The sequence below is a fragment of the Haemorhous mexicanus genome, chromosome 13 (assembly GCF_027477595.1).
Source record: "Haemorhous mexicanus isolate bHaeMex1 chromosome 13, bHaeMex1.pri, whole genome shotgun sequence".
NCBI classification, from domain to species: domain Eukaryota; kingdom Metazoa; phylum Chordata; class Aves; order Passeriformes; family Fringillidae; genus Haemorhous; species Haemorhous mexicanus.
The window spans coordinates 2668957-2683266 of record NC_082353.1 but is presented as its reverse complement, the minus strand read 5'-3'; the positions used below and the strand labels follow the sequence as shown (position 1 = coordinate 2683266).

At 41.4% G+C, this 14310-nt stretch overlaps 1 protein-coding gene across 1 annotated transcript in view; it reads right to left on the bottom strand.

Annotated features, from left to right (window-relative positions):
- The window catches only part of UBE2Q2 (ubiquitin conjugating enzyme E2 Q2), a 47721-nt gene that overhangs the window by 12149 nt on the left and 21262 nt on the right, over window positions 1–14310 (bottom strand). Inside the window, exons 3-6 of the mRNA XM_059857885.1 lie at window positions 11445–11549; window positions 9810–9866; window positions 7586–7726; window positions 1238–1322 (exon numbers count right to left, since the gene is read on the bottom strand). Of these exons, the coding sequence (XP_059713868.1) occupies window positions 1238–1322; window positions 7586–7726; window positions 9810–9866; window positions 11445–11549 (388 nt within the window). The remainder of the gene's footprint in view (window positions 1–1237; window positions 1323–7585; window positions 7727–9809; window positions 9867–11444; window positions 11550–14310) is intronic.

Sequence of the window (14310 nt, the reverse complement as noted above, 5' to 3'; positions counted from 1 at the left end):
TTTCCAAAGTCAGAAGCTCTAAGTTACTGCACTCACCCTTTAGAACCTCATCTTTCTGTGAAGTTTAGCAAGATTTGCTCTCTCATAATTCAGAGTACGCTTTCCTACATCAAGATCAGTCTTGTGCCACTCGTCAGGACTTGTTTCTCTAAAGCCAAGAACTGGCATTACTAGAGAGCCTCAAACCACAGCTAGCCAGGGGCCCCAGGCTGACTCCAGTGGTACCACCACATGACTGAGCACCCCACAGCACTCTTGACAGTTTGTTTGTTATAGCCAGCTCTGATCACCAAAACAACCCCTGAAGGACAAAACCAGGCCGTAAAGCATCCCCCATGACTTCACACAGATGTGCCTGCAGCTCTTCCCTAGAGCCACTAATCCATTCCTTCCCAGACAGTGGTGACTGGAGAACACTGGCAGGCACTCAGCTGCAACAAAGCTAAAAGGAGGAGGCTGCATTAGATCAACACTAGGTCACCTCCTCAAATTTATACTCCAGACACTTTACCACTGTCCCCAGCACTTCCACACATGAAAACAATTGACCTAGAAGTTAAATATGACAAATCAAAACAGGAACCTATTGTCTCTTCACCTCTGTCCTTTTACAGGTGATTAAAATGGCATTGTCAAGTGAGGTTTAAGTCCACTAGAAATAAATATGGGCAGAAGTCCAGAAAAGTGAAAACTTATTGAAGTTTATACTGATTCCCTAATTAGGCATTCCTCCTGTTCTCACCCTAGCCTGCACCAGGCCCTGACACCTGGCTGCAGTGATGGAGTTGTCTATTTGGCAGACATAGAGGAATACAACTTGCCCAAAATTCAAGTAATTTCTATTTCTCATACAGTAACACTCAGATGATTCAATATGCTGAATCCTTTGCTGAGCTACTTCAGCTACAGCTCCTATAAGGAAAAAATGAAACAGCCATCCACTACCTCAAGATAATCACTGGTCATTACTCAAACTAACTTAAAATACAAGCTTGTTTTCCACTGTAATTCACATCATTATTGCAAGGAATACACGTTCTGACTTTTCTCCACAAATAAACTACTTTATGTAATAAGAGTATATGTGATGTACCTATGCATTTTTCCATGTGTGCACACACAAACATGCACGTATATACAAACACAGGACAACAAAACACAGAGAAGTTAGCAGCAAGTATTTCCCAAGAGAATTCATTTCAAGTATACTTTAAAAAGGGAAATCTGAGGCATTTACCTGTTTTAAAACTCTGTGATCTATATATATCCCTGAGTTCTTTCATAAGTCGATCTGAAGCCTGAACTGACCCAGAGACTGCACCCTGAAATAAAAAAGACTCCAAATAAGTGAAAAGTAGTATTTACAAACAGCTTTACATTCCTAACTAGAAGGTATTAACAATATATTAATTTCTGTATAAGAACTGGGTTTCTGAAAAGTTAAATATTCTAGTGAGCAAAGTCTACTCCAAAGAAACAAGGCCCTCCCGCTAAAGAACATTAATATATACTACTAAATGCTACAGGTGATACAAACTTAATCCAGGTACAACAGGTATTTTTCTGTACAGGCCCTAAATCTTTGGCATTTTAATTTCCAAGATGGATAACGGTACATCTCAGAGTGAAAAAATTATTTTTACATTCTGCTTTTACACACTGGGAAGAAAAGTAAGCCTAATCCTAAGAGCAAGCTTCTACACATGAGGTTTTATTGCTTTCTCAGAGGTATATTTTTATTTGGTCATTGAAAAAGGTACAGGAGTTGGTAAGTATCCACTCTAGAACAGCAGCTTTCAGAGGAATAAGACCAAGCAGTGAATTTAGAAAATATGGAACAAAACCAATATTTATTGCAATTGAGTGAAAAAAGTCAGCATCTACACAGAGGAAGACAAAGTTATGTAAACCTTAAAATCCAAATTATTTCTTGTGACTTGTCATAGTTCTTGTGATTTATGCAACTATGGCAAAATCTCTTCTGTTCTTTTAGAGCTCAGTTCTGTACTGCTCAGCACCTCAAAGTGAGAGAAAACTCAAACCAATTTTGCTATATGTTACATGATTACTCTGCTTATATATCCCACCCAAAATACCACTTTAGGTTCAAGAGTTTTGAAAAACAGAGATAAAAGTTAGCACTATAAGATTTAAAATACAGAACAGGAAGAAGGATTCCAGATGAGCTAAGGTAGTTACCACCCCAAACCCTAAGCCTGTGACACTTGGGCTTTCAGCAGCAGTCTGGTTCCCAAAGGCAGATTATTCCATTGGACCTGTGCCGCTCCCTTCTGCTCCTGTTCTTCAGTCACTGCCACTGAAATACAGGCTAACATATGGAGCTCAGAAGCATGGCTGGGGGGAGAAACCATGACAAAAAATAAAACTGCCCCACTACCAAATAAAAAAGACCCACCTAGGATAATTCAGCCTGTCTGTAACAAGTACTAAATAAGTAAGCTGACGAGGCTGCTTCTTTACTCCATCTAAAAATTCAGTTTCCTTCCAGACACTATGAACACCTATAAACATATCCCTTTTGGACACAAGTGTCAGAAAAGTATTTCTGGAAGAATATGAAGCAGCTGTGACCATTACCTAATACCCAAAACATCCTCCCTGTCTGCCTGAAGTCTGCAGTGATGTTTTATATTCTACAAGGTCTTAAATTGTAGAACCAAATTACTTCTTAATCAAAATTAAGTATCAGTAACAGTTATTTGATGGTAAAGCCTCCACATAGTCCTCTGTCTTCTCCATCCAGTAGTATCAAATAATACACTTAGATTCACACAAGCATCTGTAGACTTTTCTTTCAAGGCTATTCATTTTCATACACCTTTGGATTTAATTATGCAGATTTCTGAAATTCCACTAGTTTTTCTTAACAGACCAGTATGAAGGATGAAGCTTGTAAATAAACATGCAAATAAACAGGCAACTCCTTTCATCTGATTAAAACAAAAGCTACATACAAACAAGACTTCAGACAAGTAATTTCTCCATTTACTGTGCACCTCTCTATAGAGCAGTACTAGACAAAGAAGGGATTTCTCAAACACCAAGTACATGAAATTTTATTGAAAGAGATTGTTTATTTGCAATAGCTGCATATTACTACTATTTATGCCCACTATTTACAGATTAGCTGAAAAAGGAAGCATTACACTTCACCAGTTAACACAGCAGTGTTAATCAGCATTCTTTGTAGAGCTGCTGGGCTTTGTGGCATTAAGATTGAGACCCATCAATATGTTGAGTCTGGAGGAAAGACATTTCATAGACAAGTGTCAAGTGTTTGGTTTTCTTCTGAGCAGAGCTATGCAGATCCTTGCCCCTTTCACTGTACTTCTTACTAAAGGGAGGAATTTTCATACACTTTCCAAAGATTGTCAACCTATGAATACAGGCAATTTAAGAACAAGTTAGATGGTCAAAGACATCCTGTGGAAAATTACCTCTCTCATTGCATCACTATTTCCATCCAATTAAACTACTGAATTTCTATACAGAATGTTGGAAGTTCATCTTGGCATGAAAACTTAAGTATCTTTTAAAAACCAAAGCTTAACACACCCTCATCCCCCTGACTTCCACTATAACTGCTGATAAATGAGTTGGCATTAAAGGAGTTAGCTGTAGAGGGTGTAAGCAAGCCTCAACACACTTTGTCTTTGTCTTCACCCTTTCTCCCCCAGGAGTTTCTGGTTGGGCTGCTCACTCCTTATATAGCAGCACTAAATATAGTTACACCTGCTACTCCAAAGAATCAATGGACTGTAAACCAGCAATCTACAAACAGGAGAAAGAGGATAGCAAGCTTAACTTAAGGAGTTTAGCACAGGGGCTTATTTTATGTGCCCTGAACTACCCTTGGAGGAACTTGGTGAGGAAGATAACAGCCAAACCCGATGGTAAGCCTAATGGCAAACACCACTGCTGTGAAGCACACCTTCATTCTGGTGTCACTTGTGGGTTTTGGAGCCACTGTAAAGAGCAGTTTAGAAGAGAGCACGATTTGCATCTCACCCCTGCATGATACAGAGCATTGAGGTCAGTTTTGACTACAGTGATACTAAAATTAAAAACTTTTTCCATAACTCACTACACGCAAGTTATAATTTCAAAGACTGAACCCAGATATAAATAACAGTATCCTTCTGGAAAAGTGGGACTTGACACTCCAAGGGAGATAAAGTTCCCATTTCTCGAATTGTGACAGTAAGATTTATAGCTGCAACTGCCTCAGACATAAGTGGTCAATCATGGGATCTGATGGGTATCTGTCACATGGGGCTGATGCCAAGAGCAGGAAGGCAAAGCCATTTCATCTGAAGTAGTTAAATGAGCTGCAGGACCAAACCCAAGTGACTTTTTTTTCCTAATAAGTAACCAAATAGGCACCAAAAGTCTCAGTTCATCATCCTGTCCTGTACTATGTTGTGGCTCTCCAGAGCAATGAGCAGGTAAGCTGGGGAAATCCCTGCTACAAGAGGCAAACATCTCTGCTGACAACACGCCAGCTGCTGAGAGCTGCAAATAATTGAAAGACCTGATGCAGGAATTCTCACAGCCAAAACTGCTGGACATGACATACTCACGAGATGCACCACTACAAGCCTGTCCTGCTCTCAAACTCTTCCCCCCCAACGATGAGCCACAGCTGGGAACAGGAACCTCGTGGTGTAGTCAGACCAGCACTTGCCATTGCCCTGCTGTACTAAGGCCACAGAGACATCAGGGGTTTCTTTTCCCCTTCCAACCCTCAAAATGCACCCACAGCCTGCTCTCCCCCCACATCACAGGGGATAAGAGGTGCAGTTCACTGCAATTTTTTATCCAAAGATCTGATTGGTTTCTGTCTGATCAGAAAAATTCTGTGAACACATCAGAACGCTACAGGAAACCTCTTCACCCAACACATTTCAGAAGATTTAGCCACAAGACCAAAAATCACCTGCTGAAACGAAACATCAAAACTTCTCCAAGGTAATAAACTGAAATATAAAGTAACCCAAAAAGAGCTAAAGAACATAAGCTCCATTTGTTACTGAACTTTCTCCATATTTGTGCAGAAGCACAATCATTCCTAGAAGTTAGTTTCATACTTCCTCCAAGGATTAGACTAAAAATAGAAATGACAGCTTAGACTTCATAAAATCTGAAGATGAAAGTAGAGACATTGGAGACTTCTAAAGAGAAGTGCTTAAACTCCTCAGCATGAAACAGGAAAAGCTAATAGCATTATCTAAATAAGAAAGGCATTAGTCTCTGAAATGACTATGTGGGGAGAGACCTCTGAAAAGCAAGCAGCAGCAAGTTGTTAAATATTTGAAGTTAATGATTCCAGTTCAAAGACCTATTTTAAATACAGGTAAGGAAGTGGTTCTTTAAAGCTATTACAACGTTAAGAGGAGGATTAATTCCTGCTCCAAGTTACATACTGCACCAAAAGCCAAATTTATCCCTGATACTAGCAAGAAGAATGGGAATAAGGATACTGCCAAGGACAGAACTCATTTACCAAATTAGTAAATACACATTCTTAACTTGTACAACACACATAAACCCTGAAAACTCCTATGACAACATCTTGAGAAGCAGAAAAATGTCTTTAACCTATCAGGAATAAATGACAATGGGAGTGCATGCACTGCTTTCCCATGAACAAGCCCTGAGCATGACCTGTAACTCCAGCCTGCACTGCAGCCAAGGGGAGAGAGGACAGCCCATGGACCTGGGCCAAAGAACAGGGAAAGGAAATGAAAAGTCTTCTGGCTGCACTGGGCACCAGTCAAAGCCCTGCATTATGCTGCACATTCCCTTTTCCAACAAGCAGCATGTAAATGGCATGGGGTTGTTTTACTGGCCTCTGCTGAGGAAACAAGCTAAAAAAACAGACTAGTTTAGCCACTGCATTTAGGTTTGTGAAACTCACAGTGTCCTCTAAGAAACCCCATTGTAAGGGCTGTACAGATTTAAATATTGCTTTATGTTAGGACACTCAGCAAACAACTGCTCTCAGGCCATGGTTAACACATTCTATCGGAAGCCCCCTGTTCTGGCAGCATAGAGGACCAATAAAGTGCTACTGGGCTAGCTCTCTCCTAGGTCAGTAGCACAGCTATAGCTCCTGGTTCTCCAGCACCTAGGAGTAAACTCTCACAAGTCCTTGGAGAAATTATTTCAGCAGCACAGCTATTTCTGGTGACCCACAAAAATACCACAGTTCCTCAGCAGCAGCTGAATACCCTGTTCCCTGCACCCAGCTGACCTTGTTTATGCACCAGCATCAACGAGACTGTCCTGGCATGAGAAACAGCTATTATGTAAGTTGAATCTGCTGTTGTCAAACAGAAAACCAGCAGTGCTCATTTCAGCTCCACTAAATGTGGAGGGGGAAAAGCAAAAGGAAAGGCAGCATTTGCCAAATAGGAAAAGAATAGATAGCAAAAGAAAAACTGCAGTTTTAAGAGGCTTTCTGCAGCAAGGAAGAATGCTGACACTACAAAAACCTTTTTTCTGTTCTACCACGTTTTAGATGATTGCAAAGCAGGCCATGCCTTTCAGGCTGCAAGAGGTTATATTTTCTTTAACAATTAAAGACTCCTTACTATTAGGATTTTGAGTTATACACACAGAAACACAAAACCTCACTAGGCATTGTCTCAAACTGTGAGGGTTCAAGTTTAAATAAAACCAGTGACTGCTGTGCTTATGGTTACTCAAGACTCAAAACAGGACTTGACTATACAGCCAAAGCAGTTTGGGACCTTATGTTTACCTGCTTTTAAACCCTGAAATGCCAATCAGGTTTAGGTGCTAAAATTTTAAAATCCGGTGGATGAAGCAGATCATAAACAGAAGTATTAAATTTCATGTTTTATACATTCTAAGCCTCTATGAATCAAAAGTTTTGTTTTCTTTGGGAGTCAGGGTAAATAAAATTAAGGTTGTATGACATCACACCCTCCTACATGCACCTCTGAGAAGTAGAAGCCTCTCTGGAACCTGGCACTTGGGACAGAATGTTTCTAAGCCTCTGGAGAACAAGCACTTTTGCTACAACTGCTGGCTGGTAAGATCACTCAGAAAACTGACAACAAAGCTGCAGAGCTGCTGAAGGCCCTTTACTTTATGCAGGGCAATAAAAAAACTGCACAACAATCCACCACCCTTCAGTAATTTCCAGGTGGCACAGCTATTACTGAAAAATAAACTCATGCACAAAATGGATTTAAAGCACAGGTTTGCCAAGTATTTTAAGTCACCCATGACTTTTAACACAGGCACTTTTAATTATGGCTTTAGTTTTTTTACTTAAATAAGGGTTCAGCAACAAAAGTCAAGCTCAAAGCCTGGAGGCATTCTGCTGATTTTGCAAGGAGAATTACTGCTTGTAACAAAGGCACCAAGCAAGAAATAGAGGGACAATCCATGGATACTTCTGGAGATGAGCAAGTAAATAGTCGGCTCCGGGTTAATTTATGTCTAGGTGTACAGCAGTGGGCTTTCTTTGCTGAAAACCACCTCTGTTTTGAAGTCAGAAGTATTGCAAAGAAGAAGCATGGAATCATTAACTCACATTTAAGTGATCTTGCCTTTGATTTTTTCTGATTTTTTCTAAGATTGCAAGGTTCTCTTTTTCAATGCCTTCATCCTCAGATTTCTTCCCATCAACTGGTTCCTCCTCCTTCATATCATAGTGATCCAGATCTTCAATGTCCTACAAGAGAGAGAGAGGGTAATTGTAAATAACTGTCCTGTGCTCTTCATTCATTGAAACCCTCTCCAAAGGCATCTGGGATACAGTCACACACTGCACAGCACTATGGATTTGTGATTGTTGGATGCCATTTCTGTTTTGTTCTAACTTCACCCTCAGCCAACAAACCCACTGCAAGTATAGGGAACCTTCATAATACAAATGAAACCCAAATTCACAATATATTTCTGGTCACAGAAATGAGTACTACCTCTGCAAGAAGATTGTAGAGAATTAGCTCACTGAAGTAGGCAGCAAACTGGACTAGAGAATGCAGAAGTACCCCAAGGTAGGGTGGCTCCAAGACGTTTCTAACAGCAGGCCCTTTTGCAATTAGAACCCTACTATACTACACCTCTCACAAGCTGTGATTAACCTATCTGGCAGGGCTACAGCAACCCTTCAAGAAAGTTAAATATTAGAAAACTATGTGTACTTTATTCAAGGTTAACATTTCAGCTAGAGATTAGATGCAGTAATTTTGGAGTCAGGACATAAGACAAAATTCTGTGGTCAAGCATTCTGATCACCCAAGCCAACACTTTGGTTCTAAGCTCTAGGTCAAGGCAGTAAAACCCCTCCACTCTGTATCCTGAGATGGGCTTATCTTTGTGGCAGAGGAGCACTCTGGGCTTCAGACAATTGCCTGAAGGTGATTCAAGCACTGGCTGTGGAGAGGAGGGGAAGCATGTAAACACCTTGACACGAAAAAAGGAAGCACTGCAGCAGCCACAGCAGCAGGCTTTGGTTACACAACTACCAGATACACTCCAGTATGCAGAGCTCTGGCACACCTGGGGCTGCTCTCCAGGCACCATCTCTTTGCATGGCAGGAAAACCCAAATTCAAGGATGTCCTATGTAACAAGAAATACACCTGGTGCATTTGACAACACTGTTTCCTTCAGCTGTAACAGACTTCAGACTGAGTGTTCTTCAAAATGCTCATGTCTCTGCAATAACAGAGCTGAGGAACTGAAAACTGCTTCTCCATTTAGAACTGGGACTAGATTACAGGTTACAAATATCACTGCCACACACAATGCCCCCTGACAGCTGACAAATAGTGGCAGACCATTTCTTTTTTTTTCTTTTACAAAATAACCCAAACAGAACACAAAAGGCAGTCTCTAATGCAAAAGACTCCTCTAGCAGTCTGCAATCAGAGCCTTGTGCCAGCAGGACATGGACAGAGCACCTTTACAGAAACACCAGCTCCAGCAAATGCAGTCTGGATCAGGCTAAATATGGCATAAGAATGGCTGCTACAAATTAATTTAAGAACTAGGTAACATTTAGATATTTTCTATAGGAAGATCATTTATTCAGAGAGAGTTGTTCATTCTTAGCAAACCTTAATTAAAAATCTAAATCTGAAGCAGTGAGAACAGTTCTACTATAATAAGGCAGTCTATAGTGGGGTAGAGAGCAAGCATCTTGGAGCCATTCTAAGAGGTAGCAGATGCAAGCAAAAAGGGTGATTCTTACAACCAAAAAGCTCATTAAAGAGAGCACCATGTTGCCAGACATGGACATAAAAGTTTAGCGTGTCTGTTTTGATGTCTTTCCAGTCCCTTCAATTTATTACAGTTCAAAACTAGCTCACCCATTTAATGAGTCAGCAAACACCCATTTAATGAGTCAGCAAACTGATTTACTCTTAGCAAGTCTGCTTCAGTTTGGGAGGCACTTCCAACTATATCAGAGCCAGTTCACATGCTGCTTGAAATAGGAGTTAACAATGCAAAAACTTACTGATTTGGCACACAATGTTATGTATTGTTTGACTAAAGCACAAACAGATGTCCAATTCTCTGTATCCAAGTACCTCACAGCTGAGATCTAGGTTTAAGAAGAAAATTTCACTAGGTTTCTGGTTGAAGGGAAAGCTGACATTCAGGTAAACATCCAAATTTTAATTATCTTTTCTGCTGAACTCCAGGGAGGTTACATGTTACAGTTTGGTTTAATTATTAGCCAGACATTGCAGAGCAAAATGACAAAATTGCTGTCCTAATCTAGTAGAATCTCATATATAGACATACTTCACCCATATCATCTTCCTCCTCCTCCTCTGATGTAACTTCTTCTGTTGTTCCATTCTGCAATACAACAATGGAAGTTCTGCATAAATTTTGCATATGGTCCTTGCTTTCAAAATCAGCAAGTCTACTCTCAAAGAGAAGCAATAAATGCAGAAGTTACATGTCAAACTTCAGTCCTTTGCAGGTAAGGGCAAGATGTACAAAGATGCTTTCCTGGAATATGACAGTGAAGAGGCTTTTTCACGAAGCAAAAATAAATAGAATGTCTCAATTAATTCCAATTAAGTTGTAAATAGAAGCTTTAAATTCAGATAAGGAACATCCTATTCTGAGACACTGAAATGCAACAAACACGTCAGATGGGTTACAACCCACCATCCCTTAAGCATGAAATCAGATCATGGCTCTGACTAGAATCCATCTACATGCTACACCCCTGGAAAGAAACTCAATGAACTTTAGACCACTAGAACTTAATGGATTATTTTTCTCACTACCTGGAACTTCCATGCAGCCATTAGTATCATCATGTAGCCATTGCTATTAGCCTGTTTGAGGAAATATCAAAACAATACTGAATTCATTTTTATGGACTTTCAGCATACCACTCCAAGCTGAGGAAATCTGAGCTGCAGAAACACTCAGGAGCATTCTGATATGCCTGTCCTCTGCTCACTCTTCCTTTGGTAAAGGAGTAATGGCAGTGCTCTAGACAATATGTGGGACCAGATGAATCTTTGGTCAGAGTTACTAAGGCCCCTCTTATTTTACTTGAAACTGCCTGACCTTTCTGACTAAGAAACCTTTCAGGAGTTTTTGAGTTTCACAGCACATGTGAGACCCTTCACAAAGCTACACCCTAGCAGCACAACTGAGTGGGTGGCTCAGCGAAAGGACCTACAGGATTACAATTTGGCATGTGACCAGAAAGTAAGCAAGTTATTTGTCACTACTATAGTACTGTCACCACAGGAAAGCATCTGTTACTCTAAAGGAGTATTTTAGCAATCATGACATCTTAAAAGAAGATCCCATAATCTTATTTAAAAAACCAGAAAAGAACAGCTACTGTCTGTTTTCTGTTTTCAACACAATACAAAACATTTTGGTTAAGAAGCCCACCCCAGGCCTTCACAACTCTTAATTTTTCAAGTGTACAAGAAATAAACAAGGCACCTCCCTACCCAAAGTAACATATGGCCTTGATATCCCATGTCTCTGCAGGGATTGAAGAAGGAAAACATCAACAGTAGTTCATCCAAGTGCACACTGTGAAACACATACTCTTCAACAAAGAGCCAAATATTTCAGAAAAAGTAAGTTTGGGAAGCACTCCAAGTGCACAGAGATTGGCTTGAATAGTGTTTAGGAAGGAATTAAGCTTGACAGCACTGGTGTCACATACACACCTTTCAGTGATACAGAAACTTCAAAGGGAATTGTGTAATATTATCGCACCACGATTAAATGGATTTTGCAAACAAAATTCAGATTGAAGACACCGTAATGCAAAAATGCTTCATATTTCAGTTCTGGTTTACACAAGGTTCAATCTTTCCCACTATCTTGTTTCTTGGAGTTAAAAAACCAACTCCTTTATTGGCATAAGAAGGTGTCCACAGCTTTTTGATTTACCTGTCCAGCTGGCAATGGCTGATCTAACATTTCAACGTCTGGATGCTGAGGAAGATTATATAATCTGCAGAGGTCACATATTAATCGCTTCAGCTGCTGGAGAAGCTATAAACAACACAAAAACATGGATAAGTTCATTTAAACCAAAGCACAGAGAAATATATTTAGAATTTTCTTCACACATTGATATTGAACTTAAAGTCAGTGTACAGCATTTAAATCTGCTAAGGCTGGAATAAAATCTCCTCTGTAATCTTTGTAGTAAAACCCCCACAATAGCAACTCAAGGACATGGCAAGTTCGCAATGACTCCCATTCATCTTCCTATGTATAAGAAAAAAGCCATGAGCAGAAAAACAATTTTTGGTGTGACAGCACCATCTATTCCAAGCATAGCTGTCTGAGCCACACATCACTATGGAATAAGCAAATGGTCACATTCCATGAGACAAAATGGCCCATTCCCATTTCCCAGCTTAAATAACCGAGGAGGAACAGTCTGGTTTTCCATAGCCTGAATTCTTCCACAGGGCACAGCAGTGAGGCAGCAGAAGCAGGACCAACCCTGTCCAAGTCCCAGGAGCCAGGCAGGCTCTGAGCTGGAGCCCAGGCATGCTGCTTGCTGTATCTTGTGTCAGGGTGAGGCACAACCTGTTACTAGCTCTTGATTTGTGTTTCCAACCTGTTCCACTGATTGTGCTCTGTTAACTGCAAACTATGCACCACCTCACACTCACTAATGCAAGGCAGAAAAAAATTTACTTCTGCAGAAACAAACATTAAGTTTGCTCTTTGATCACCACACTAATGAAGGTGATTTCTACAGCTCTTCACTTTCTCTACGCAGCCTCAGATTCCTAGCTAAGGCCAAGACATGAAAGACTATACCGCTGCACTGCACAGCTATGTCAGGAAAACAAAAAAAGGACTGCAAAATCCATTTGTAAAAGATAATTTGCAAAACACTAACCTAGATGAAGCTTGCAGAAATTATATATCCATTTATGGACTTTTCTTCCAAAAACCAAGGGGAATTTATCCTGCCACTTGTCAAGGGCAGCATGCAAGACAGTCATTTCTGCACACACACTCAAAAATACCTGTCTAAAGCCTTGCTATTGGCCAGTTTAAATGCTCTCACCTTACCTCACTGGAAGTGAAAAACTCAGTCTCTGCAGGGTTAAGAGCTCATTTCCAAGCCCTAATCACTATCAGTGACAGGAAAATGTTGCCCTTATGCTATCTGAAAGCTTCAGTGCTTTTCCCTTCTACAGCAGAATTCCACACTGTGTTTCGTAGGAATGTCATTTATCCATCTGAGGCCATGACCTGAGGTACCAGCCTGCATTAGGACACTATCACACCAAGTCTGCTGTTTCTGCATCATTCATGACAGTCAATCCAACCCCAAAATGAAGCAGATAATCAACTGTCAGGGCTTGCACCTGGCGCAATGCCAGTGCCCCCATGAAAACACTTCTTCCCTGGTAACTACTGTGAGATGTGATCAGAGACAGAGCAGAGCTTAAGGCTCTGCTTAAGAATGAAAGGAAAAAAACTTTATTAACCTAAGACTATAAGAAAAAACACACAGAACACTGGATGAAAACCTTCCAAATTTCCTCCTCCTCCCCCCACCAAATTTCCAATTCAGTTACCACCCCTCAGATCACCACTCTCAGTCTATCACCACCCTTTGGATAATCAATTCTCAATTATTTGAGAAGAGAGGAGTCCCTCTTGCACCACAGACTTCCCCAGGAAACAGTCGAAACTTCTCGTGTTTTCGTGTCAGCCCGGAGAACATTTGCCATCGTGACCTCTTCCTTCCATGTCCAGTGCTCTCACTGCTGCACATGGACCAGAGCTGCTTCTAAGGTTTTTCCCTTTAAGGATGCTTTGTCCAGTTCCAAAAAGAGCAAAGTCTCTCTCCTTTGGGACACCTGTCCCACACCCAAATTTCACCCCCTGGGGGCTGAGGGGTCTCCTGAACAGAGATCATCTTCCTCTTCTTCTTCATCTAAGACGGAGGGCACCACCACCACCCTCCTCACCCGACGTCTCTGTTCACACACCTTCACGTCACCGCACTCTCCTGGCTCTGAGCCATTGCCTCCCCCTAGATGCAGTCTCTGTGTCACAGGAACTCAAGGATTCTGTCCACAGCTATCCAAGAAAAGTCCAGCCAAAAGCCACTCCATCATCTCCTCCCACCTAGGATTCTTCTCAGCTTCTCTCAATATCTTTCACTTGCCTGTTTCCTGCTATCCCAAACTCTATCTCACCAACTCCAGGAGGAATCAGCATTTGCAAGGTTTCCATCATCCCAAGAAGGGTTAAAAGTCCCAGGCTCTGCTGGTTTGGTTCATGAACTCCCACATCTGGCTGCCCTGCTGGGCACCCCCCCCTGGGTGGGGGTGCCCAGCAGGGCAGCCAGATGTGGGAGTTCTCCTTCTCCTTCACGCCAGCCGCGCTATCACAGGCACAGGTTCTCTCCCTCTCTCTCTCTCCGGGGGGGAACTACCTCCCTCCGGCCGCATGGCTCCCCCCTCCCCTGCCCAGCTCGGAGCTGGACAGGGGAAAGGTCCTGAGCTCTTTCACGAACCGAACCCAAGAGAGTTTCCCCCGGGAGTTCACAGCTTTTAACCCCCTGTGTTCTCAGAGGCGTATCCATGCCCTCAGCGGACAAACCAGGTGCCAATATTCAAATCTGAACACCTATTGGCTTGACCACACCATCCCAAAAAAACTCATTTCCTCTCAAACCACGATACCAACCTAACTCAAAAATAAAGCAGATATCACCTAAAGGACTGGGGCACCAGCACCACATTTCGTATGAGTATATACATGAGACATGATAGGT